Below are 27,599 nucleotides of genomic sequence, written 5' to 3' on the forward strand. Positions count from 1 at the left end.
ACATATCACCTACCAAAACTAACGTCAGAGCAGATTAATCTCCTAAACAAACCTATCTCATTTATTCCTTCATCAAGATTGAAAAGGTAATAAAAAGACACCCCAAGCCAGGCATGGTGGCACACGCCTTTAATCCCACCACTCAAGGCAGAGCAGAGGTAGGAGGACCACCAGGAGTTCAAGGCCACCCTGAGACTACATAGTGAATTCCAGGTCAGGCTGGGCTATAATGAGGCCCTACCTCGAAAAAAATAATAAGTCAAACAACAAAGAATGTTGGTGAGGATGTGGGAAAAGAAGAATCGTCATCCACTGTTGCTGGGAATGCAAACTTGTACAACCACTATGGAAATCAATATGGAGATTCCTGAAAAAGATGAACATAGAACTACCAACAGACCCAGTTATTCCCTTCCTGGGCATTTACCCTGAATGCTCCATGCTTCCCTACAGAGATATTTGCTCAGCCCTGTTTCTAGCTGCTCAATTCATTACAGCTAAGAACTGGAATCAACCCAGGTGCCCATCATTGGATGAACGGATAATGAAGCTGTGGTACATTTATTTACATAATGGAATTCTACTCAGCAGTAGGAAAAAAAGATATAACGAAATTCGTAGGAAAATGGATGGACTTAGAATAAATCACACTCAGCAAACACACATAATCAAAGAAAGACAAACGCCACATGGTCTCACTCATCTTCAGTTCCTGACCTGGGTCAGCTTGAGTGGTGGGCACACCAGATAGGCAACATGAGGCCCAGACAATAGGGAGGGAAGGGTTAGGATGGGGGGGTTTGCGGGGAGGGAGGGAAGGGAGGAACATACACAAAACTAAACCCAAAATAAAACGGTACCACAGAAACCTTTCTCCTTTAAGGCAGACTAAAATATATAACCCTAAACAGGAGTATTGGGGAACGCCCGAAAAGAAGGGCCCTGGAGAGGGTGGGATGAAATCGAACCTTGAAACATTTTAGCTCAGACCTGTAACTTCCAGTACCAGAAACTGGATGTTACCCACACTAATAAATCGGAGATACCTAAGAGCTCCCCAAAACAAGACAGCCTTCCGCCAAAGCGCTTGATTACCTGCCTGAGGTAAGAGGTGAGACCCTATTGCTGAAGACACCGTATGCTGCCGACCCAGAGCACAGAGAGACCTGGCTGGAATCCAGGAGTCAGTCCCCAGAGACTCAGCCTGTCCAGTGCTGGAAAGCGCTACATGAGCTACGGGGGAAAGTGGCCATCAGCAGTGTGAGCGAGCAGGGGTCTCAGCTACTCAGAAGCAACCAGCCTGACAAGAAGTTCACACCAGTGCAATGGTGGCACACAGCCTTGGTGGGTAACCAATGGCTAATTGGCTAAGAGATCCACTCAGTGGGAAGGAAGCCGTATCTGGAACTGGGAACCAGATCTGAAACTTGTGGGGACAAAGATTACACGTTCCAATGTCAAGGTCCCACTAGTCTTTGGCTAAAAGAGGGGCTACATCCATCAAAGCCTCCCTAAATTAATAACTCTTATCCAATTTAACCTATGCTGACTTCACTCACTGTTGGAGAATCTGTTTTTCTTTTTCAGAAGGTAGCGAGACCTGAGGAAATAAACCCCCCTTGCATCTCAAAGCCCAGGAGAAACCACACGGAACTAGGGAGCTGAGCAAGAGTGCTGCTTCCATGTCGAACCTAACAAGCAGCACCAGGGTGAAGGAGACAGACGCCTGAAGACAGGCAACGCCTGCCAAAGCTCATCACTGAAGTACACTTAAAACACACTCACCAAGGCTCAGGGAATTTTGTGGAAGAGGGGAGGAAAGATCGTAAGAGTCACAGGTTGGGACATCATGCCCAGGGGCACTGCTCCCCAAATAATTGACTGCTGCTCCTACAACAAATAACTCACAATCCCTTGGGGAAGACCAGCAACCTCACTGAGGAGGGCCCCTGCACAATGGAGGCAGGACAGAAGGAAAAGATGTATCCAACACATGATGTATCCATACAAAATATGTTCTTAATAATAATAAAAAAGGAAAAAAAGATAAAACAACCCAAATATCCATCAATGGGTAAATGGATTTTTAAAAAGAAGGTGTGTTACATACACACAACAGAACAATAGTCAGTCCTCAAAAGGAATGAAGTACAGTATAAACTATATGACAATGAGAGAAGCTAGACATAACAGATCCCATGCTGTTTGAAGCCTAGCATCCCCAGAACACATAAAGCCATGGACATGGAAAACAGGTTGGTGTTTGCAGGGGAAGGGGCTGGAGGCAGCAAAACAGAGAGTGAGAGGTGCCAAATTTTCTTTAGAGTAACAACACTATTTTGCAAACTGATGAGAGATGGTGTTGCACAATGCACTGGTTATTTCCGGTGGTTCTGGAATACGTGACTGAAGTGGTTACTTCAGGAAGTTCACCTCAATTAAAGCGATAGCTATGAAATAGTGAAGGTGTCCTGAGGACAGACAAGCCTGCCTGGCTACACGTGATGCTCTGCTGAGCTCTTCTAAGTCTACACAAAAAGCTGCCAAACATTTTTTTAAATTTTTTTTGTTTTATGTTTATTTATTTATTTGAAAGTGACAGACAGAGAAAGAGGCAGGGAGAGAGGGAGAGAGAATGGGTGCTCCAGGGCCTCCAGCCACTGCAAACAAACTCGACGCATGTGCCCCCTTGTGCATCTGGCTAACGTGGGTCCTGGGGAATCGAGCCTCGAACCAGGGTCCTTAGGCTTCACAGGCAAGCGCTTAACCACTAAGCCATCTCTCCAGCCACAAACATTTTTTCCTATTAAAAATCATCCTAAAAAAAAATCATCCTAGCTAGGTATGGTGACACACACTTGTAATCCTATTACTCAAAGAGACAGAGGCAGGCAGATTCCAAGTTCAAAGCCAGCCTGGATAAGATCCTGTCTCAAAAATAAAAATAAAGGGCTGGAGGAATGGCTTAACAGTTAAGGCATTTGCCTGCAAAGTCAAAGGACCCAGGTTTGATTCCCCAGGACCCACATTAACCAGATGCACAAGGGGGCGCACACATCTGGAGTTCATTTGTAGTGGCTGGAGGCCCTGGCACACCCATTCTCTCCCCACCCCCTTTCTGTTAAATAAATAAATAATTTAAAATTAAAGATAAATCCACATCCACTACCAAGAGCTAAAAGCAGCTTACAGTAACAGGGACAGAGCACTGATATGCAAACATGGAGCCTGGGCTTGAGCCATTCTGTCTATCACGTAAGAAAAGAAATGAACTCTTCTGGTCCTCACAGTTCTTTAGAAAATGAGATGACCAGTAATAAAAACAATAATAAAAATGAATGCCTGTGAACATTTACAGTGAGCCGGGAGTACTGTGTTTCATGTGTTAACATTAATGCTCAACCACGGCCGTGGGAAATGTTAACACAGCGAACACTCGCAAGGCCCACGGCAAAGTGCTATTCTTATCCCCACTTTAAAGGTGAGGAAACTGAGAACCCAGAGGATTAAGGAGAAGAGCCACACAGTCTGGCTCCACAGCCCCTGTTCTTAAGGGCCATGCTAAACTTGATGATCTCTCAGACCTTTTCCAATTCTAAAATTCTGGGTCTGTGTACATTTAAGGCAACTTAAGGACATTATGAAGCCCTTCTGCTTCAGCCATCACTTAGCAATTAACATTCCTGAAATATGCTAAGAGCCTTGTTCTAAATGACAACCAACTTCACCAGCTGTGCAATCCCCACAGAGCTCTGATGAAGGGGTATAACGGAAAGAAACAGCTGTATCTGGTTATCTGTATGAGATACAGCCAAGTGCCGAAGAGCCCGGGAAAGATCTGCATGTCACTCAAACTGCCAAAACCAGCCCGTGCAATCGTTAAGGATAGGAACCACTGCCTATCTGGTGAGTGCCTATTAAATTGTTCAGGGAAGTAGATAATGTCACGTCTGCAACACGCAGCAATAAATCAGGTGTACTTACAGATCACTGCTCAGCCAAATTTTTCCATAAAGAGAAAGAGTGTTTTCAAGGCTGGGGATATAGATCAGTGATAGAGAACTTATCTAGTATGTGCAAGGCCCTGGGCTTGACCCCCAGTACTGGGCAGGAAAGGGAGTACTAAAAGTCAGTAGTATTTGCAGATTTGCAGGTGAGCTCTGTGTGTTTTTTTCCCCCCGTTTAAAAAAAAAAATGTTTTTTGTTGTTGTTGTTTTGGATTTATTTTATTTTTTTCTTTTTGGCTTTTCAAGGTAGGGTCTCATTCTAGCCCAAGCTGACCTGGAATTCACTATGTAGCCTCAGGGTGGCATTGACTTCTTACCTCTGCCTCCCAAGTGCTGAGATTAAAGGCCTGTGCCACCATGCCCTGCTTAAAAAAAAAAAAAAACTCTTTAAAAATGTAAAATCATCACTGTTAGTTCACAGGTCACACAAAGCATGGTCTGGAGTATAGCTGTTTCCTCTCACACTAGCTCACTGGATGGGTCACCTTCAACAACATGGTCGTGTACATTATGACAGTGATTAGCTAATACCACTGTCATAAAACTGTCCTTAATGTCATTACAACTACAAGCATTATATAGAATCTACTTAGTTGATAGGATAACTATTTAAGATACAAGCAGTATTACATGTACATACACTCATTTTGGTGTTAACTAAATGTATAATGCACAGAAAATATTGAGCAGTTGCTACTAATATCCTCATAAAGTACACAACCAAGTTAAAGGCCCAAGTAAGGTAAATAAAGTTAAAGGTGGCAAAAGAAAAGCTGAATAAGGAAAAGCCACAGGCGGTCTGATGTGGTAAAGGCTCCATCTAGTACAAGCAGGCACATCAAAGACAAGACGGCAGGGGCGGCAGTACTGGGGGGTGCATTAAGGAGCACTGAAAAGCTGAATGGCAGGGAAGGAAACGCAGGCTGAACACCTTTAGCCAAAGCATGGCAGTGGGAAACACAAGCCGCATTCTGAGAAAATCAAACAGCGGCCCAATTTGTGCAGCTTCAGTGATGTGGAAACTATCGGGAACCCTGGGGAGGAAAGCAAGTGGGAGACAGGCAGAGGAAGTGCGCTGGGCGGTCTGCAGCACAGAAAGCCTCGAACACCAGGCTAGAAAGCGAAGACAACTATGGGCCACAGAGATGCATGAAGGGTGCCCGACGCCGTAGTGAAATCACCAGAGCTGTACTTAGAGAAAGGTCCCCTGGTAATGACAAACAGGACGAAGCAGAGGCGGCCGAAATCCACACGTGCCAGAGGCACTGAGCACTCAGATGGCATCAACAGCCTCGGGAACGAAGGGCAGGGGAGGGAGAAGCAGAGAGAACCAAGTATGGCGAGTGTTCGGGGCAGGGACGCAGGCTGGGGAGAGAAGGGACTCAAATCAGAGAATCAGACACATTCAGCAGAACAACGAAAATACTCTGCACAACTTGTTAGCAAAGGAATGAAACATGTACTAATGCCACAGCACTGTGAATTAAGACAGAATGAATGCACACAGCAGAGTCCGCAGGCATGCAGGAACTTCTGCAGCTTTCACCCCGGGGGCGTCAGTCTGAGCTGGATTAGTGCAGTGGACATGAAAAAGTAGCTGGGGGTACCAGAACTGTTTTCAAAGAAGGACTCCAAAGGACCTGGTGGCTGCCTGAACAGAATGGATAAAAGAAATCAATTAAAACTCACTACAGGGCTGGAGGGATGGCTTAGCGGTTAAGTGCTTGCCTGTGAAGCCTAAGGACCCCGGTTTGAGGCTTGATTCTCCAGGACCCACGTTAGCCAGATGCACAAGGGGGCGCACGCATCTGGAGTTCGTTTGCAGTGGCTGGAAGCCCTGGCACGCCAATTCTCTCTTTCTCTCTATTTGCCTCCTTCTCTCTCTCTCTCTCAAATAAATAAATAAAAATGAAAAAAAAAAAAACTCACTACATATGTGAGGCCTGGACAAATGTTATAATAAAGATACAGAAAATTTGAAGGGAAAACAAGCCTGGAAGGAAAAATGAAGAGCCCCATGGAAAGTGTAGTGTTTAGAAATGAAAGATGTCTAGGCAGAAATGCTCTAAAGCCAGTGAGACACAGAACTAGACTTATGAGTAATATACTACCCAACCAATATGACCAGCAGTACATTCCAAGGAGCTTTCAGTGACCTATCACTACAGAAGTGTCATACACTCATTCAACAAATACGTGTTGAGTTAGTACTATATACAAGGCACAGTACTAGACACTAACAATCAACTCCAGTGACATCACACATTCTTCCTGCCTTCACAGAGCTTAGTCTCACAGGAAAGAGGCAATCCAATGGGCAATCAGAACATCACAGGATAAGGATGACGCTGAGGGAAATGAAGGCCAGTATCAGCAGAAGGTAAGAAGAGAGCCCATGCTGAACCTAGGGGATGTGCAGCAGAAAAAGAGAACTGCCCAGTAAGAATGGCAAGAGGTTGGTAAGGATGGAGTTGATACAGGAGGAATTGGATCTTGGCAAGACTTTACACATCATTAGTTTCTGAGGGCAGATGCTACTGCTTTGATTTTTAAAGCAAGGAGTAGTTTGATAAGCGTTTCACAAACGCCAAAAAACCTGTTTACAAAAATAAGCAACCTAGGCATGGTGGTGCACGCCTTTAATCCCAGCACTTGGGAGACAGAGGTAGGTGGATCACTGTGAGTTCGAGACTACATAGTGAATTCCAGGGCTAGACCAAGATCCTACCTCAAAAAAACAAAAAGAAAGGGCTGGAAAGATGGCTTAGCAGTTAAGCGCTTGCCTGTGAAGCTAAGGACCCTGGTTCAAGGCTCAACTCCCCAGGACCCACGTTAGCCAGATGCACAAGGGGACACACACATCTGGAGTATGCAGTGGTTAGAGGCCCTGGCGTGCCCATTCTCTCTCTCTCTGCCGCTCTGCCTCTTTCTCTCCCGCTCTCTCTGCCTGTCGCTCCCAAATAAATTAATTAATTAACTAAAAAAAAAAAAAAAAAAAAAAAACAGAGGAGGAGGAGGCAGCCTGTATCAGTAGTGATTCAAAGAGAAAGGGGGTGACATTAGGTAGCTCCTCAGGTGGACACTGGTGCCATTTGCTGGATTAAGGAGCACAATGGGGAGAAGTGTTCTGAGAGGAGGAAGAGAAACAAGCAAAATTGGAGCCACATGGATGTATGTACTTGACCCAAGTCCAAATAGCCAGAATCTAGCCTAGAAATGCAGACTTGGGAAGGACCGAAAACACTCCGATACGATGTGTTAAGAAGAAACGAAGGCTCGGTAGAGCCTGAGGACAAGTTTAAAGGTTCGGCTGAAGCGTGCCCAGCATGACTTGACAGTTCTACTCAGTGTTCTCCAAGCCGGAAGTGAACTTTGCACAGAGCCCTTCTTCATCTAACTGGACAAAATATGACACCATGATAGACAAAGAGAAAAAGGGAAAAACAAACCAAGGGTTCTCCTGCTCCTTGGGTACCTTTACAGAAGCTGCACATTTTCTTATTTAATATACAGAATGTATTGGACTATTCCTAAAATAGCTACCTGATGAACCAACAGCCAGCCTGTGATCCTGTGTGTACACATTCATAGACATTAATGCGCTTTTAAGTGCAGGCCAAGTTTAAACTGAGAAAAACCGTGCAAGTATCTCTGCTAAGCATCAGCAGGCCTTGGACACCCTCCACCTCGAGTTCTGATGAAGCCCAGATGCCGAGCTATTAAGAAGGGAAGGTGAGACCTCTTTGTAGACACTGCAGTGAAGGCGGACATTCCCCCACCCCTGATTTGGCCACAGTTTCAGACATGCTCTTCCTCTCTCTCTCAGAACAGTGAGAAGACCTGAGCAGCAACGCTAACCCGCATCACTAAACAAAAGTACGTGGATCCTAAAACTAAAATTATTTCTTTAAATTTGAGTCAGTAAGGATGAGATTCTTGTTCAGTAAGTCATCACAACTACAGCCACACACTCCCAAGCATTCAAGCAAACTATGCCATGACGCAAGGGCAGGAGGACCATGCTAGGGGTGCCATCCCTTACGTGAAAGGCCTATTTCACACCAGAGCAGAGGCGGAAGAGCACGATCCCAGTGGGCGTCTCTCATCCAGGAAGAAGTGAGTAGCAAGCAGAGTACACGCTCAATCCAGGGAGCACAGAATTCCGCAAGGCATCCCACCAGCCCTAATGGAGGACGTGCCCTGAGGAAGGAATATTGCGTGAAACCCCCACCGTGCCCTGGGAGAAGACAGCAGTGAGGGCAAGCAGGCTGGCAGGCTGCAGAGAGGAAGAGCTGGGGATGTGGGCTCAGGAAAGTCAAGAACGTGTCCTCATTACAAACCTAATCTAAAAGAGAATAGTAAAAGCACGTTTCAAATGCGCACGCTAACAACATGGCAAACTCGGGATCCCCTGGAAAGGGCAAGTCAAAAGCTGTTTCTGTTTACCGGTCAAGAATCTGAAACATCTACTCGCAGAATCACGCTGGGCTTTCCATCTCCCAGGATGAAAATTCGCAAAAGTTTAAAAACCGTGCTAAGAAGACGAGCGCCTCCAAATTCATAACAGGAAACGTGGCATTTTCCCAGATTATTCTCTGGCTTCGATGAGAGAGAGATCGGGGACCACACTGCAGCAATAGGGTTTATAAATATGAATTACACGATAAGATGATTTTCCAAACATCTGTCAAAAGTTAATTTGATCCAAGAGAAAAAGGGGGGGGGAGTCTGAGGGAGAAGCCAAGCTCAGTGAGTAATGCGTGGGACGTGTGTGGATTTGGGTGGGTTGACAGCCTCATGGGCATCGCACGGCTCCTCTTCAATAATAAAAACCCAGGGTCTGTCGAGTCAGGCACTTCCCCTCCTCAGAGCACACGCCTGCCCGTGGACGCTTATCTGAGTCTCACACTGCACAGCCAGCACACCTTTCCAATAAATGTGAAGCTACAGACTGGCTGCTCTGGCATGCTTTACCAAGTGGGAGGAAATGCAGAGAGGACACGCAGCCTGATGATGTGTTAAAAAAAAGTAACAGCCACAGAGTGGGGAGTGGGACACTGTCCTCCAGACATGAACTGACCTCACAGTGGTTGTTATTGCCCTAACAAGACCTGTACAATAATGAGCCCCTCAATATTTTGACATAGAAGATGAAGAAAGACAAAAAGAACGAGACATCAAATAGAAGAAGCACTACTTGGAGGAAGGAGAATGCTCGGTGGAATAGGAGCTAGGAAGGGGGAAGAGGGTAAGGGAAAGGGAATATGATAAAATTAAAGCATGTTAGCCAGACGTGGTGGCGCACGCCTCTAGTCCCAGCCCTTGGGAGGCAGAGGTAGGAGGAACCCAGGACATTTGAGGCCACCCTGAGACTACTTAGTGAATTCCAGGTCAGCCTGGGCTAAAGCAAGACCCTACCTTGAATCCCCTCCCAGAAAAATTAAAGTATGCTGATGTATTAAAAGTGTCAATTTAAACAGTTTTCATACAAGTCACGTATGAGTTTGAACAGGGAACTGGCTACCTACTAGCCCGGGTAGTCCAGGTCTTTGGTTTCATGGTTTTTTCTAGGGCACTTTGCTCATGAACAAAACTCTCTTGGAGTTGTTCTACAGATTAAATAAAAGCACATACAGTATCTGATATAATGTCTGACACATTTTAGGTACTTGGCAAATGAAAACTAGCCACGGGAGATTTTTAAAGCTCAGTGCCCGTCCCATGTAATATTGCTCCTAGGAGATCACACCAGCTCAGAAGGTTCAGAAACAAGTTTAACCCTGGTTTAAATTGGCTCAGATACTTAAATGTGTTACAATAACACAGGCAGCAGTTACAAATTGCCCCCAAGGATCTGTCATCTTGGTTTCTCTACTTTGTCATGGGGGAAGGGAAGAAGGGAAGAAAACTAATGGACTACTTGTAAGAGCAAGCTATTCTGATGATTTTCTAACTTTTCCTTGATGAGGTACCAAAAGACGTGAGGAGAAATTATACCACATCCAGCTTTATGCTGTGAAAACACAGGCTGCACTTGGGATACTGAATCCTAGCTCCCAAGTGCTCTGCTGCGTACCGTGTGGGATGAGCCTGCAAACAAGTTGGATCCACTGACGACACCAGGAGGAAGGAGTCATCTGTTTAATTTCCAAGTCGAGCGAAAACCTCCTAACTTTACTGGGTTTCAGCACCTTCATGCTGAAAATGCAAAGAGTCATACTTGCCCACTTCAGTCATTAAAGGTTAAATAAGATATCGACAGTGTTTATCACTGGTTAAGAAGTTAAATTATCTCAAGAAGAAATGGGAAGATGAAAATCATCTAGCCATGACATTTCCCAGGTGACGTGGTGTCATGAAGAAAAATCTATCTAAAAACAGACGGAGACACCGCCCATCATCTAGTTCTGCCTCTGACTCATCCTATTGTCTTGCTCTTTCTTTCTTACTCCGTAATTGCTTACCTGTAAGGTGTTTGCTATTGATCCTGGTATTAGATGAAGTAGAATAGTCTGTGCTTCCTAAAGGGAGGATGGAGGGAGGGAGAGAGAGAAACTACAGATTATGAAAACCTGACAAAATCACCAACAGAGACATGTGCAAAGGCCGGAAGCAGAGTGAGCGGCACTTCCTGGGCAGAAGAGGCGGAGTCACAGAGGAGAGCCACTCACCCTCTCTGTGACTTAAAGCAGGTAACAGCACCAACTGCTGCCCTGCCCTCCTCCAAAGCTGGCGAAGGAATGGACAGACACTACGTGCAGGCGAATCCTTAAAGATTCAAAGAGTATGAAGGTAAGCAGTGATTATACTGCATTATATTATCTGCGTATGCACTACATGTACATATGCTAATTACATGTGGTCACAGCTGTGTCTAAGTTATCACTGCACAGAACTAACTTGCCATGTCCAGTCTGAGAGTCACACGGCTCCACGAACCTCTTCAATGAAATAAGGTTACCAAGCTAGAGGACACTGATATTCCCTGGATTTTCTTTCTCAAACAGGTTTTTACTATGAGGCCCAGGTTGGCCTTGAACTTGAGACCCTCCTCCCTCAACTTCCAGGCTGCAGACATCACAGGGGCCCGATGCCCACCTGCACTACTGACCAGGAAATTAGCACTTCCTGACTTTTGAGGTCCCTGACCTTTTTTTTTTTTTTTTTTTTTGAGATAGGGTCTCACTCTAGCCCAGGCTGACCTTGAACTCACGGTGATCCTCCTACCTCTGCCTACAGTGTGCTGGGGTTAAAGGCATGTGCCACCACACTCGGCACAAGGTCCCTGACTTTTGAGGTTCTAAGACCTGTTCAAGGAACACTGGGCCAGACAAAGTTGACGATGTAAGGCAGGGTCACTGCTTTCAAAAGCGCTGTGCTTGAAAACATCAGCTACGGAACTGTCATTTGTGCAGGTACTTGGACCCAATCTAGAAACTTGCCATTGTCCCTCACCTTTGATATCAGCTTAACTGCACACCATATACTCAGCTGGACTGAAAAGAAACTTAGGTGACCAATTTATGTGGCTACTTCTGTGAAACTCATCAGCAAATTTACATTTCAATCTCCTGAATTTCTTTCACTGAAGAAAATTGGTCCTTGACTTGAATTCCACTGCTGGTACAATTTTTTTTTAAGATGAGAAAGCAGTGCCATCTACTGGACCCTTGAGGTATCGCTCTTGCCCTGGGGCCACTGCCTCCTTTTCGATTCGCTGTTAGCAGCTGGGGTCTTCGAGGCTTGGTTACTGGGCTGCCTTTCTGTTTAATGTGCTGCCTATTCCTACAGTGTCCACATTCATGACACTAATGACTATCGCTGTCCTCACATTTTTATCACCAGCCAACTTCTCTCTTCTTCTCCAGATTTGTGCATCTAGCCTATCTTGGAGTCTAAGACATCGTATGTGCTACATGACCACACTGGAACTCACAATCTGACTCAGCAAACTGATCTTCCTCTCGTGTCCCTTAATTTTCTGTGGCTGTCACCTTGATACGTCCAATTACTTCAAGGCAGAAATTCAAGTCACCATTGACATATGTTTTCTTTACACCTCAGATTCAAAATATAACCCAGTCCTAATGATTTTCTCTCCTAAAACTTTCGAAGTATCTCTTCTAGTCTGGAGGGGTAGCTCAAAGGCACGGTGCTTGCTTGGCAATGCACCAGGCCCTGGGTGTGATCTGCAATGCACAAAAGAACAAATGTCTCTCTTCTCTACCATCACCCTGTTCCAAACGACCAACATCTTACCTGATGTATTGCAGGACCTCCTTCACTATCTTTCTATATAACTCCTTGCCTCTTCTATAATCAGCCTTTACTGAAGCCATATAAAAACATTAAAACTCAAATCTAACCAAAACACAAGCCCTCTTCTCTGGGCAAAATCACTGAACAGGGTCTTTGTGTGGCGCCATTCTCTCTAGTCATTCTGACCTTCCTTCCGTCCTAATGGTCAAGTTCCCGCCCACTGTATGTTAGTCTCCTCTTCCACAATGTTCTCTCCACTCAGCCCCAACTCCATTCACATACTGCTCTTCCATGTGTCACCTAGATTGTAACTCTAACAACCAAGTCCCCAAGAAGAGCTTGCTTGTGGCAGCCATACACCTGATCTTAAGTTCCTGGCTGGAGAGACGGTCTGGCAGTTAAGGTGCTCGCCTGTGAAGCCTAAGGCCCCAGGTTCGATTTCCTACTACCCACGCAAACCAGATACACAAAATGGCACGTGCACCTGGAGTTCATTTGCGGTGGCTAGAGGCCCTGGCACACACATTCATTCTCTCTCTCTCTTTTCTCTCAAATAGAGAAATAGTTTTACAATTTTTTTTTTTTTTTTTTGAGGTAGGGTCTCACTCTAGCTCAGGCTGACCTGAAATTCACTATGTAGTCTCAGGGTGGCCTCAAACTCATGGCAATCCTCCTACCTCTGCCTCCCAAGTGCTAGGATTAAAGGCATGTGCCATCACGCCTGGCTTCAAATAAGTAAATTTTTAAAAAATTTAAGGTTATCTTGAATTCCTGAGCTCAAGTAATCCTCCTGCCTCAACCAGACAACTGGGACCACAGAGCAGCCTCCTGCTCACTCCACCACTGCATTCTCAGCACTAGGGTACAGAAGCTCGTGTGGGACAGGTGATTATAAAGCAGAATGAGTGGAGTATTCGAAGCAGCAGCACTTCAGACAAGCAAGAAGTACCAAACAATATGAGAGAGCTTCTAATTTTCAGGTAAAACACCAAAACAGTCAAGGAAGCACAAATTTTAGAGAAAGCCAACCCAAAGTCTCAGTGAAGCTATTTTCTAGACCCTGTGAAGCTCATCCCTAACATAAATTCAATTTCCCTATTTATAAAATGGAAAGGACAGGACTGCCACATTGGTTTGCGGCTGGTATTTGGCAGGACCGAGATGATGAATAACCTTGCACTGCACAGAGCGAGTGGCACCGGGCACACGTGGGCTCCCGGGCCGCTCTTTTCCCTTCACCTTCAGTCACAGAGACGGTGCTGACTTGACTGTGCTTACAATGGCTTCAGGTTGGATTTCTTATATGCGGAGTACAAGACATCTGAAACTCTGTGGTCAGACGATTCCATTTCTAACATTTCTATTATTATTGGTCATACACATTCACTCGCATATGGGGAGGAATACCAGGGTCTCTGCCACTGAAAACTGAACACCAAGTACTGGTGACACGTTTTACATCTGGCTGTATGTGGTTGGCTGGGGAACTGAGCCTGGGCAAGCTGGCTTTGCAAGCAAATGCCTTTAACTGCTGAGCCATCCCCCAGCCACTTAAGCAAAAGAACCCACTCCTTTTCTTTCTTTCATTCCCGCCTTTGGCAGAACTGGAGCGGGAATTCGGGGCTTTAAGCATGCCAGGTAGGCACGCTAGCACTGAGCCACATACACTTTCTGTAGTATTTATTTTGAGATAGGGACTCACTACGCTTTCTAGGCTGGCCTGGAACTTACTCTGCAATCCATCCAGGCCTTGAGCTTGTGATCCTAATGCCTCTGTCTCCTAAGGACAGAGGACTGGGACTATGCCATCACAGCCAGCCCACCATTCTGTCTTAAACCCCAAAGAATTATGTGAAAGAAAACAGCTAGTTCAAGTTTCCCTTTATCTGCATTTAGGAAAGATTAACTGAAGTGGCTGTAAGCCTTATAAAACAAGTTTTCCCATTCTAAAAGACATTCAACTTAAGGCACACAAAAGAAGACTTAGAATGATGCTTAAAACCTGTTTCTTGGCCAGATGTGGTGGCGCACGCCTTTAATCCCAGCACTAAGGAGGCAGAGGTAGGAGGATAGCCATGAGTTTGAGGCTACCTTGAGATTACAGAGTGAGTTCAGGTCAGCCTGGGCTAGAGTGAGAGCCTACCTCACAACTCAAACAAGCCCTGTTTCTTTCACACAGAGCTGCGCAGCAGTCCACCTCCCAGGGGCAAGGCCCCTGCAGAGCCAGAGCTCCCATCAGCAGAATCGTCCTACCTTGTGTTCACATGGAGCACCGTAGTAGCCATCATTTAATCCAAAAACGATTTCATTTTGGTTGCGGGCATGAATCTAAGGGAGGAGAAAAACACACCATTAGTTCTTTTCATTCAACTGCTCTTCAATATGAACAGAGAATGACAGTTAAGGTAGAAGGCTGGCTAGAGCTAAACAAATGGGTGGAAAACAAATCACTTCTCAAAGACCAGGTGGCCAAAGCAGTGCTTCCAGCTTCAAAGGCCTCACAAAACCACCACATAAGATCACATTGGCCTTTACCCACCCATATTGTTCACAAATGTTTCTCAAGGCTGTTGTGGGTCAGGGGAGGAGGAGGAGGAGAACCGCACATGTGCTGATCTAAAATACAGCTATTTGGATGCTTTAAAATGTCAGAACCATACCCAAACACAAGCCCACTCTACAATATCAAGCTATCATCAATCACGGGGTATAAGAGGGCCTACACCTATCAAACTGTCTATCAAAAAAGTAAGTGTTATCTCAATTTTCTGGGTGCTAACTTACTCTCCGTTGGAGAATCTGCTTCTCTTTTCCAGATAGATGCAGATCCTAAGAAGAGAGCTGCCCCAACATACCTCAAAAGGGGCCCAACTGAAACTAAGGACAACTGGCGAAATTAGCAAGGGTGATGTTTTCCTGTGAACCGGATACCATCACAAAGGGGAAGGAAATCAACGCAGAGAAAAATCAACTCCTACCAAATCAGAGAGCCAAAGCCTCAGAGGCCCCCAACACCTCAGCACTGAAGCAGACCAAAAATGAACCCAACATGGCTCAGGGAAATCTTGCGGAAGAGGGGGCGGAAAGAATGTCAGAGTTACATGTTGGGTCATGATTTGCAGAGACATCTATCATACTAATAACTGGGGGCTAACTCCACAATGCATGACCCATTTTCATTAACAAGGAGGGTCTAATGGGAGGGGGTAGATCACAGATGAGCCTAAATAATGGTACCAAACTGCCTGTATTCACTGAAATGAAAACTAATAAATTAAATTTAAAAAAAAAATGTGAAGTCAGGACTGGGAAGATGGCTCAGCTGTTAAAGGCATTTGCTTGCAAACCTGTCACCCTAGATTCAATTCTCTAGTATCCTCATAAAGCCAGATGCACAAAGTGGTGCACTGGTCTGGAGTACATTTGCAGCAGCAAGAGACACACGTGCAAATTAAAAAAAATGATTTAGAAAACATGAAGCCACAGGAGGAGAAAAAAAAAAAACTCACAAAACAAGTACTATTTTCTAGTTTCAAAAAGACAACCTTAGGGCTGGAGAGATGGCTTAGCAGTGAAGACACTTGCCTGCAAACCCTAAGGACCAAGGTTCAATTTCCAGGACCCATGTGAAACCAGAAGCACATGGCGGCACATGCATCTGGAGTTCATTTGCAGTGGCTGGAGGCCCTGACATACCCATTCTTTCTTTCCATATCTGCCTCTTTCTCTCTTTTTCAAATAAATAAAAATAAAATAAAGTTTTTTTTTTTTTTTTAAAAAAAGGACAGCCTAAGGTAATCGTACCCAATCCCAGATTCTCAGCTGTCTGCATAATGGACTGAGACGCAGCTGCTGGGAGAGACAGCGCCACCCCAGACGCACCGCCACCCAGAAGGTTCCGGGAGGAACGTGACCTATGGCGGCACACGCCTACAACCCCAGCCCTCCAGGAGTCAAAGGCGGGAGGATTGTGAGTTCAGTGCCAGCCTGGGCTACATAGCGAGATCCTGTCTCAAAAGAAAACAGAAGAAAAAAAAGTAGAGAATTGAGATTCATGATAACTCAAAATAATACAAAGTACCCAACTATAAAATATACAAATAAATTTACTTCCTTCTTTAGAAACAGCGGTGGCCTTTAAAAACAAAAACAAAAAAAAAAAAATGTGCTTTTCAGCCAGGCATGGTGGCGCATACCTTGAATCCCAGCACTCAGCAGGCAGACGTAGGGGGATTGCCGGGAGTTTGAGGCCACCCTGAGACTCCATAGTGAATTCCAGGCCAGCCTGGGCTAGTGTGAGACCCTACCTCGAAAAACCAAAAAAAAAAAGAGCTTTTCCCATGAAAGACTGATGTGAGGGTTCATCGGGACAAGAACAAGGACATGGTGAGAAGTCTTGGTCTCTTGTGTCCAGCGAGAGGTGCACCAGCCAAAGCCCAAGCACCAACCTCACTTCTGTGTCTCTACCTCTGCTCTTAAAGCAAAATGAACCACAGACTTCCTGTTTACGTGCACCGTTACTGAACTGAGTACAATAATAGCAAGATGAATCTACAAGCATAAATTTATAATGAAAACTATAAATCAATCGTGAGTTTTCATCCTAAAAGGGAAAAGGTAAGGCATTTTCACTGGATGTGGTGGCACACGCCTTTAATCCCAGCACTCAGGAGGCAGAGGTAGGAGGATCCTCATGAGTTCAAGGCCACCCTGAGACCACATAGTAAATTCCAGGTCAGCCTGGGCCAGAGTGAGACCCTATCTCAAAAAACTAAGAAAATTTAAAAAATTGAGTTTCAGGACTAGATGGGTCTGAAATTTTATTAATGAAAAATATTACATATAGATATATAGTTGCAGCTAGCTTCATACTGCTGGCAGAAAACACCCAACTAAGAGCAGCTTGTGGAAACAAAGGGTTTGTTTGGTTTACAGACTCGAGGGAAAGCTCCATGATGGCGGGAAAACGATGGCATGAGCAAAGGGCAGACATCACCTCCTGGCCAACATGAGGTGACAACAGCAACAAGAGAGTGTGCCAAACACTGGCAAGGGGGAGGTGGCTATAACACCCATAAGCCCACCCCCAACAATTTATCACCTCTAGGAGGCTCCAATTCTCAAATTGCCACCAGCTGGGGACTTAGCATTCAGAACACATGAATTTATGGAGGACACCTGAATCAAACCCCCACATGTTGCAACACCATCCAGCGCTGTCTGGATAACCGTGTAACGCACATCCCCAGGCAAGATGTGATTGTTTAAGCAGAGGGTCGGGGACGCACCCGAGCACTCCTAAGCTGCCTGCACTCACAGCTTTTATTCAATTTCAGGCTTAAGTTAAAGCCATGGGGAGTCGGAGCGTAAGACATATCACTTGTTTGCCTGAGACCAGATCATGAGTTGCTTGTTTATATTTATTTCATAAGGAAATTTTTGGAGAACCTGTGAGTTTCCCACCTTCAAGAAGCTCCACCCGCTGGGTGTGGTGGCACATGCCTTTATCCCAGCAATCGGGAGGCACAGGTAGGAGGATTACTGTGAGTCCGAGGCCACACTGAGACTACATAGTGAATTCCAGGTCAGCCTGGTTAGAGTGAGCCCCTACCTCAAAAAACCAAAAGAAAAAAAAAACAACACCCACCCAAGGCTTATAGTTTTCCATGTCCCCAGGCTTAGCCTGTGCAAAGATTATCCTTATTTTATCCAATTAGCTTTCCAATTAATTTGATTAATTGTGGAGACAACCCCCCCACACACACACCCCTGAAGGAAGATCAAAACTATATACATCAAAATGTTACCAAGAATCACAGCAGGCCAGAGGATTACATATAAGTATTTTATTCTCCCCTCTTCTCAAACTTTTCCTAACTGTCCATAAAAAAAAAAGTGTATTAGCTTTTAAATTGAAAACAGATAATCTGTCATTTTAAAAGGGGGTGGGAAGCTGGAGAGATGGCTTAGCTGTTAAGGCACTTGCCTGCGAAGCCTAAGGATCCATGTTCAACTCTAGATCCCACATAAGCCAGACACACAAAGGTGAGGCAAGCACAAGGTTGCACGTGCCCACTAGGTGGCGCAAGCATCTGAAGTTGGATTTCAGTGGCTGAGGCCCTGACAGACCAGTTCTCTCTCCCTCTCCCTCCCTCCCTCCCCTCCTCTCCCCTCCCCTCCCTCTCCCCCTCCCCCTCCCCCTCCTCCTCTTCCTCCTCCTCCTTCTTCTCTCTCTCTCTCTCTCTCTCTCTCTCTCTAAAATAAATAAATTTTTAAAAGGGAAAAAACATGGGCAGAAATGGATATAATCACATGAAGGTTAAGTTTCCAAACTGTAAGCTTTATGAAGACAGGCATTACATTAGTTCACTGAAAATTAAGTGAAAAGACATGTGGCAAAAAATCAAGCGGCCTGGGTCTAAGTCCAACCTGAACTGTCTCATAAGCTGCTCCTCAGAAGAGAACTGCACTTTGTTACCCAGCACACAAAGCAACCCACAGTAGTTGACTGACTAGCTTTTCCCATGCTTTATTTCCCTCACTGGCCAAATGCACAAAACACACCTGTTCTTTCTTTCAGAAAAAAGATAAAATGAAATAATTGAATGTATAAGTATTTGGCAAAATAAGACATAAAAATAATTGAAAGGGGCTGGAGAAATGGCTTAGTGGTTAAGGTGTTTGCCTGCAAAGCCTAAGGAGCACGGTTCGATTCCCCAGGACCCACATAAACCAGACATACAAGGTGGTGCATGTGTCTGGAGTTCGTATGCAGTTGCTGGAGGCCCTGGTGTGCCCATACTCTTTCTCTCTATCTACCTCTTTCTTTCTCTTTCAAATAGATAAATAATACATTTTTAAAAATTGAAAAAATATCTAATAATGTATTAGAACTCAGTCAGCACAGAACTTTAGAAGACCTGTTTCTGACTAATAAGTAAAAGTACAATTAACAAAACAGGTCATAACATACTGCACACTACTACATACATGACAAAACTTTAAGTTATGATAACAAGAAGCATACCATAAACTAACCTTTACTTGGTAATTAAATATTACTGGTAATAATAATAAATGTATATAATAAATAATGTTAAGAATCCTAACATGGAGACTACAGACCAGCATCTTATTAATCTAACTCCATTATCACCCTTTGATAGCTTTATGAGAGACAGCGCACCTTATAAGACAGCTGACGAGGGCTGGAGAGATGGCGTAGCGGTTAAGCGCTTGCCTGTGAAGCCTAACGACCCCGGTTCGAGGCTCAGTTCCCCAGGTCCCACGTTAGCCAGATGCACAAGGGGGCGCACGCATCTGGAGTTCGTTTGCAGAGGCTGGAAGCCCTGGCGCGCCCATTCTCTCTCTCTCCCTCTATCTGTCTTTCTCTCTGTGTCTGTCGCTCTCAAATAAATAAATAAATAAAAATTTTAAAAAAAAAGAAAGCTGACGAGCCAGTGGAATGAGAAAGTAGAGTGGGAGCCCTGGCTCAAGATCAGCTTAAGCTCAGCCACTGTAAATAAGGCAACTCGGCAGTGACATTGGGACAGACATGCAGATCAGTGAGCAGACAGTGTGAAAAGAAGACTCGCCCAAATAACATGAAATGACAGTGGAAGGGAGAGCTATTTGGAGGAAAGGAACCAGCAAGAGGGCTAAGTGGAAGAGAGGCATGAATAACAACCAAGTGTAAGTATGAAAATGCCATCGTGAAATCCGCTGCTTTGTATGCAAACTTAAAAATAAATGATGAAAAGCTAGAAAAAAAAACGCACACAATGACAAGTAATTCAATTCAGAAATAATAGCTTTTGCAACAAAGAAACAATTATTCATTCATCTGCAGAACAATGAGCTTTGTACTTCATATAAACTTCATTCATATGCAGAAATGTAAGCTAGGCGTGGTGGTGTATGCCTATAATTCCAGCATCTGGAAGGTGGAAAAAGGAGGAATAGGAGTTCAAAGCTAGTCTCAACTATGTAGCCAACTGAGGGCAGCCTGCACACTATATGAGAAACAAATGTATGAATGCTTGAATCAAATCTTAGGAACCTTGGGTCAGGAAAAGGACCCAGGTTCAATTCCCCAGGACCCACATAAGCCAGATGCACAAGGTGGCGCAATATATTAAAAATAAATGAGTGAAAAAAAATATTCTTAAAAGCCAGGCATGGTGGAGCATGCCTTGAATCCCAGCACTCGGGAGGTAGAAATTGAAGGACTGCTATGAGTTCAAGGCCACCCTGAGACTACATAGTAAATTCCAGGTCAGCCTGGGTTAGGGTGAGACCCTACCTCAAAGGGAAAAAAAAAAAAAAATGGGAAAAGCCTAAACAAACACTTTTAAACCAGAGAGACATACAAGAGATAAACAGATTACAAATGTTTTTTTCACAATATTCAACATCCTCTTGACATTAGTGAAATAAGAATTAAAATCACAACAACTACCACTTCTGACCCCTTAGAATAGCTGAAACTAGAAGACTGACAATAAGAAGTGTTGGCAATGGTGTGGAACAAATGGAACTATTGTGCAAGGCTGGTGGGGATGGAGAATAATACACGCACTTTGGAAAATCACTGAGCAGCTTCTTACAAGCTTTTTTATATCTTATTTATTGATTTGCAAGCAGAGACAGAAAAAAATGAGAAAGAGAGAGTGTGGACACATCAGGGCCTCTAGCCACTGCAAACAAACTCCAGATGCATGTGGCAGTCTGTGCATCTGGCTTTACTAGGGAATCAAACCTGGATCATTAAGCTTTGCAGCCAAGTGCCTTAACCACTGAGCCATCTCTCCAGCCCCAGTTTCTTACAAGTTGTTAAATATTTTTTTTATTTATATGAGAGAATGGGTGTGCCAGGATCTCTAGCCACCATAGTCTCCAAATGCATGCATCACCATATGCATCTGGCTTACGTGGGCACTAGGGAATCAGACCCTGGGTCCTTACACTTCACAGGCAAGCTTCTTCCTTAACTACTAAGTCATCTTTCTAGCCTTGTATAAGTTTTTATATATGCTTGCCACTAGACTCAGCAACTATTTACCCAAGAGAAATGACACCATACATTTACACAAGAGCCTGTATTTAAATGTCTACAGTAGCATTCCTCACTATGGTGGTAGTTATTCAGCTCTGTAAACATCAGCTGAGTCATTGGACTATACAATTTATTGTAGTGTACTACTGTGTAATTGTTTCCCTTTAGTTTTGTGATACAGGGTCTTTTAGCCCAGGCTGATCTTGAACAGACTATGTAGCCAAGGGTGACCTTGACCTCCTCCTGGACCTCCTACCACCACACCCTTCTTGATATATGTATGTATATAGACATATATGTTTATATGTACATAAGTGCATATGTGCACATTACACACATATGTGTATGTGTGCACATGCGTGTGTGCATGTGCGCACATGTGCATGCTTAGGAATGGAACCCAGGCCCTTGAGTACACTAGGTAAACGCCATACCACTGAGCTTTACCTTCAATTAAGTGTATAAATCCATACACACTTATTTAATAGGGTAAATTTCACTGTACCATTCCCCCACACACCTAAAACAAAACACTTCATTCTGAAGCCCTCCCTCTCTCTCACACTCTGCAGGCGGGTCTAAATGCTTCTTCCGTGCGCTTCTAGAGCTCTCTGAAGCATCCACGAAGAAATCATCCATTTACCAGCTAAGACTCTCATCTGCCACGTCTAAGGATGCTCAACACTAAGAACAAGGTCTGACAGAAAGCAAAGTGCCACTCAACAAACGGAACCGATTCTGGCCACCCTCCTCGGCCCCCCTGGTCCCACCTTCCCCAGACATGTGCAGGCCAGTTTATTTCGGTGGTTAGTCCTATAACTTGTTATCTGTTTCAGACACACGTTTTGAGTTCCTACAATGATGTAATGTATCTAGTTGATTTAAAAACAGTTTTCTCTATTGTTTTCTGTAATGTCATCATGCCTCCCTTCCATAGCCAACTCTTTTTTTAATTTTTTAAAATTTTATTTATTTGCAAGCAGAGAGAGAGAGAGAATGGCCACACCAGGGCCTCCAGCTGCTGCAAACGAACTCCAGACACATGTGCTCCTTGTGCATCTGGTTTACATGGGTCCTGGGGAATTGAATCTGGGTCCTTTGGCTTTCTTTTCTTTCTTTCTTTTTTTTTTAAAGGTATTATCTCTCTAGCTCAGGCTGACCTGGAATTCACTATGGACAGCCTCTAACTCAAGGCAATCTTACTTCTGTCTCCCAAGTGCTGGGATTAAAGGCAGGCACCACCAAGGCCAGCCCCATAGCCAACTTTTAAGACCTCTGAATGCCAACTCTGAAATTGGTCAGATTAGGCACAGCTGTGTACTACAGGATGCCGGCCAATGGTCACCTAAGGAATGTGTGAGCTGGAAAACACGCGATAGAGGTCATCTTCACCACCATACACTCCCTACAAGTGTCGCCCTGCAACCCCAGTGATAAAAAGCACCATTCTCACAGGAGAGAGGTTTTCAGATGAGAGATAAGTAGGCAGTCGATTTCACAGTCGGCAAAGAGCCAAACACAGCATGAGGGAAGATAAGCAGGTATACTCCTCTGGTTGACATGAGAGAGAAGAGAAATTTCCTAAGCCAAAAGTCATTATTTTTCAAGTTTTTATTAAGATCAGCTCCAGAAGCTAGAAGTATACTCAGTAATAAAATATGTGCTTCCTATGAATGTGGCCCTGGGTTAAACCATAGCATTCCCCCCTCACATTATATTTTAAAAGCCAGCCTTAAAAGGGGGGGGGGTAAAAAGATACAAAAATTTTAGGAGAGTAAAAGTTAAAGATAGTAAATACATTGCTCTGGTCACTAGAGAAAGACACTAGCTAAGCATATACAAGTTTAAAAGCTGAACTCATGGAACTAGAAAAGAGAACGGAGGTAGACTGGAGCAGGGGAGAGGCGCAATGCTAGGGAACATGCTAGGTCCAAAGATAGAAAATTTCAGGGCTGGAGAGATGGCTAGCATTTAAGGCATTTACCTACAAAGCCAAAGGACCATGGTTCGGTTCCCCAGGACCCACATAAACCAGATGCACAAGAGGGCATATGCATCTGGAGTTCATTTGCAGTGGCTAGAGGCCCTGGCACACCTATTCTTTCTCTCTCTCTCAAATAAATATGCATAGGGGGGGTTCGAGGTAGAGTCTTGTTCTAGTCCAGGCTGACCTGGAATTCATTTTGTAGTCTCAGGGTGGCCTTGAACTCAGGGCAGTCCTCCTACCTCTGCCTCCTGAGTGCTGGGATTAAAGGTGTGCACCACCACGCCTGGCTCAAAAATCATTCTTGCAAATGGCTGGGGGTATAGCTCTGTGCTGGGGTGTTTTTCTAGCTTACTGGGGCCCTGGGTTCAATCTTTAGCACCAAATGGCTTATCCGTGTGGCCCTTGTAACCTCTGCTCCACCGTCAACACTGTCTTTATTTTGTTATGCTTGTTATACTACTGTTAAAAGTAACTGAGGTGGTAGCTATAGATTGTTTATAAATATCCTTTATGTTTTCTTAATATTTACTCAGTAGGTACATTCTGGTACATTTCTTTTGAAAGGAACCATTTAATTCTGAGTATTTTTCAGATTGGGAATTTCCACATTCAGTGTGCTTACATACTTTACTTTAAAAAACACATTTTTGTTTTTATTTATTTATTTGACAGAGAGAGAGGGAGGATGGGTGCATCAGAGCCTCCAGCCACTGCAAACGAACTCCAGACATGTGTGCTACCATGTGCATCTGGCTTACATGGTTCCCAGGGAATCGAGCCTGGGTCCTTTGGCTCTGCAGGCAAATGCCTTAATTGCTAAGCCATCTCTCCATGCCCCATGCTTTACTTTTTATTTAGTTTACTATTCATTCATGTATTGTTTGTTTGTTTTTGCATTGCCAGTGGTCCAGCCCAGGGCCTTATGCACACTGGCCAAGCACTCTGCCACCAGTAAAAGGTCAGCCTGTGGTATCCCTGTACTCAAGAGATAATGTCTTCTTATCCCTGGAATCGTCCAACTCTACTGGAGAAGAGAGGAGTTTAGCCACGTGCTCCTTGTTTCCAGAATACCCAACAAGAGAGAAGCAGCAGAACGAGGGAGAAAGCACACACGTGCACACACACACACGCACACACACGCGCGCGTGCACACACACACTGAGCACCCCCTTGAATTAGCTGTGTGGGATGCTTCTGCCTAAGTTTTGTAGTTAAATAATATTTTGTTTGTTTTTATTTTACTTTTCAAGACAGGGTTGCAATCTGTAGTTAAGGCTGGCCTAATACTATGTAACCCAGGTTGGCCTTGAACTTATGGCAATCCTCCTGCCTCGGCCTCCCAAATACAGGATTGCTGATGTAAGCCACCACACCCAGCTAACATACTTTTATAAACTGGGCAACAACTCAAACATAAATAACACAAGGAGATAACAAAAGTAAACAATCATAAAAGTCTAATTCTTGAGCTGGAGAGATGGCTTAACAGTTGTGGTGCTTGCCTGGGAAGCCTAAGGACCCAAGCTCAATTCCCCAGGACCCATGTAGGGCAAATGCACAAGGTGACACATGCATCTGGAGTTTATTTGGAGTGCCCATCCTCCCTCTCTCTATCTGCCTCTTTCTCCCTCTCTTTCAAATAAGTAAAATATTTTTTAAAAGTCTAATGCTTTTGGGTGGGGAATTTTTGTTTGTTTAATTTTTCCCTATCTTTTCATTATGTTTTGAGATAAGAGTCTCACTATGAATCTATGGCTGTCCTGGAACTCACTATGTAGACGAGACTGGCCCCAAACTTGCAACAATCCTCCTGCCTCTGCCTCCCTCGTGCTGGGAATACTGGTGGCTGCCAACATGTCCAGCAAGGTTTGGGGGTTTTTTTTTTGGTTTTTCGAGGCAGGGTTTCACTCAGGCCCAAGCTGACCTGGAATTCACTATGTAGTCTCAGGGTGGCTTCAAACTTACAGCGATCCTCCTATCTCTGCCTCCCAAGTGCTGGGATAAAGAGCATGCATCATCACACCTGGATTTTCCTCTTTGTTAGTGTGCATGATAATAGAAAATGTGGAGAAGAATCGATAGAAAAGCTAGGTTAATTTAGTGCTCACAATTACTTGAAACTTCAGTCTCAAAATTACCTGCTGACCCAAGTATTTCAGCCCATCCAAGCAGACCTTCCATTCTATCAGGAGTTGGAAGCTGTTCTCCTTTCCACCCCATATCTTCACCACAAAGCAAGACACAGACGTATCAAGACAGTCCGGCATTATTCCAAAATCAAGGCTCCGCCACGTTGGATTCTGTGGATAGAAATTAAAACATACTTTAGGAAAACTCTAATTTGTTCACAATTATTTCAATTCAGTTGGAAAATTATTTGGTTTTTTAAAACCAAAAGACCTTAGAAACAAAGTAAACTACTGTGAGGGTTAATATCAGCTATCAACTTAACAGAATTCAGATTCACCATGGAAATGAACCTCTGAGTATGTCTGTAAGGGACTTTCTAGATTTGGTCACTTGAGATGAGAAGACCCATCCTAAATGGGCCAGCACCATTCTATGGGTTGGGGACCTAGACTGTGGACAGGGAAAGCGAGCTGCGCATGAGCATTAATCATGCTCTGCTCCCTGGCCACAAATGCAATGTGACCAGGTGCCTCAGGCTCCTGCCTCCAGCTGTCCCCACCATAATGGACAGTGTCCCCTCCACTGTAAGGTGAAATAAACGCTTTCTTCCTTCAACTGCATGTGTTAGGAATTTTACCACAGCAACAGGAAGGATAACTAATACCACTGCAGACTTAACCAAAAAGCCTCTCCAATTATCAGAAAGAAGGCAATGAGACTTCTGAATTTATCTGCTTACTTAGAAGTACGCACCCCCATTCTCACTCACTGGTTTTATTCAATGCAATACATACCTACTAAAAGCCAACATACAATGTCCACAAAGGCTCTCCAACTTATAAATGGGCTTTAAGGTTTTAAATAGATATTTAAAATAATTACATTACTAGCAATGTAGCTCAATGGTGAGCACGTGCCTAGCTTCTGCAAGGCCTTGAGCTCAATCCCCAGTACTACAAAAGCAAAATAAACAAAAATAATTACATTGTTTTTTAAAAGGCTTATTTTGATTAATGTATTAATTAGAAACAGAGAGAGGAGAAAGAGAGACAGTGTGAGAATGGGCATACCAGGATCTCTAGACATGGCAAACGAGCTCCAGACACATGCGCATCTGGCTTATGTGGGACCTAGAGAATTGAACCTAGGTCCTTAGGCTTCACAGGCAAACACCTTAACCACTAAGCCATTTCTCCAGACCACAATTACATTGTTTTATGAAAAGCTCAATAAGGGGCTGGAGAGATGACTCAGAGGTTAAGATGCTTGCCTGTAAAGCCTAAGGATCAGGGTTTGATTCCCCAGTACTCAGGTAAAGCCAGATACATAAGGGAGCACATGCATGTCAAGTTTGTTTACGGTGGCTAGAGGCCCTGGCATGCCCATTCTATCTGTCCACCTCAAATGAATAAATAATTTTTTTAAAGTTCAATAAAAGAATTATGCAAGCCAGGAATGGTAGCATACACCTTTAATCCCAGCACTCAGAAGGCAGGTAAGAGGATCGCTGTGAGTGTGAGGCCAGCCTGGAAGCACACAGTGAGTTCCAGGTCAGTCTAGGCTACAGTGAGACCCCACCTCGGAACCTGCCCCCAGTCCAAAAATACAAAAAAAAAAGCAGTTATTGTAAGCCAGGTATAGGTGGTTCAAGCCTTTTATCTTAGCACTCGGGAGGCAGAGGTAGGAAGATCACCGTGAGTTCGAGGCCACCCTGAGACTACAGAGGGAGTTCTAGGTCAGCTTGGGCTAGAGTTAGACCTTACCTCAAAAAAAATATATATATATACATATATATATTATTATGCAAAAAGTTACAGGGGCCAGGGAGAAATTTCAGTCAGTAAAATACTTGTCATGCAGGCTGAAGAGATGGCTTACCAGTTAAGGCACTTGCCAGAAAAGCCAAAGGACTCAGGTTCAATTCCCCAGGACCCATGTAAGTCAGATGCACAAAGTGGCAGCTGCATCTGGAGTTCATTTGCAGTAGCTAAAGGCCCTGGTATGTCCATTCACACACACACACACACTCTCACTCTCTCTCTCTCTCTCTCTCTCTCTCTCTCTCTCCCTCCCCCCCCCCCCCCACTGTCTCTCTAATAAATAAAATGAAAAGATGCTTGTCGTGAGAGCATGAAGATCTGAGTGGGTCACCAGAAGCCAT

General features: G+C 44.4%; 1 protein-coding gene across 2 annotated transcripts in view; it reads right to left on the reverse strand.

Annotated features, from left to right (window-relative positions):
• The window catches only part of Uvrag (UV radiation resistance associated), a 365,773-nt gene that overhangs the window by 266,656 nt on the left and 71,518 nt on the right, over positions 1-27,599 (reverse strand). For both annotated transcript variants that reach the window (XM_045145963.1, XM_004656260.3), the window contains 2 exons: positions 25,447-25,608; positions 14,520-14,594 (listed from right to left, as the gene is read on the reverse strand). In XM_045145963.1, coding sequence (XP_045001898.1) covers positions 14,520-14,594; positions 25,447-25,608 — 237 coding nt within the window. The remainder of the gene's footprint in view (positions 1-14,519; positions 14,595-25,446; positions 25,609-27,599) is intronic.

The sequence above is a fragment of the Jaculus jaculus genome, chromosome 3 (assembly GCF_020740685.1).
Source record: "Jaculus jaculus isolate mJacJac1 chromosome 3, mJacJac1.mat.Y.cur, whole genome shotgun sequence".
Lineage (NCBI taxonomy): Eukaryota > Metazoa > Chordata > Mammalia > Rodentia > Dipodidae > Jaculus > Jaculus jaculus.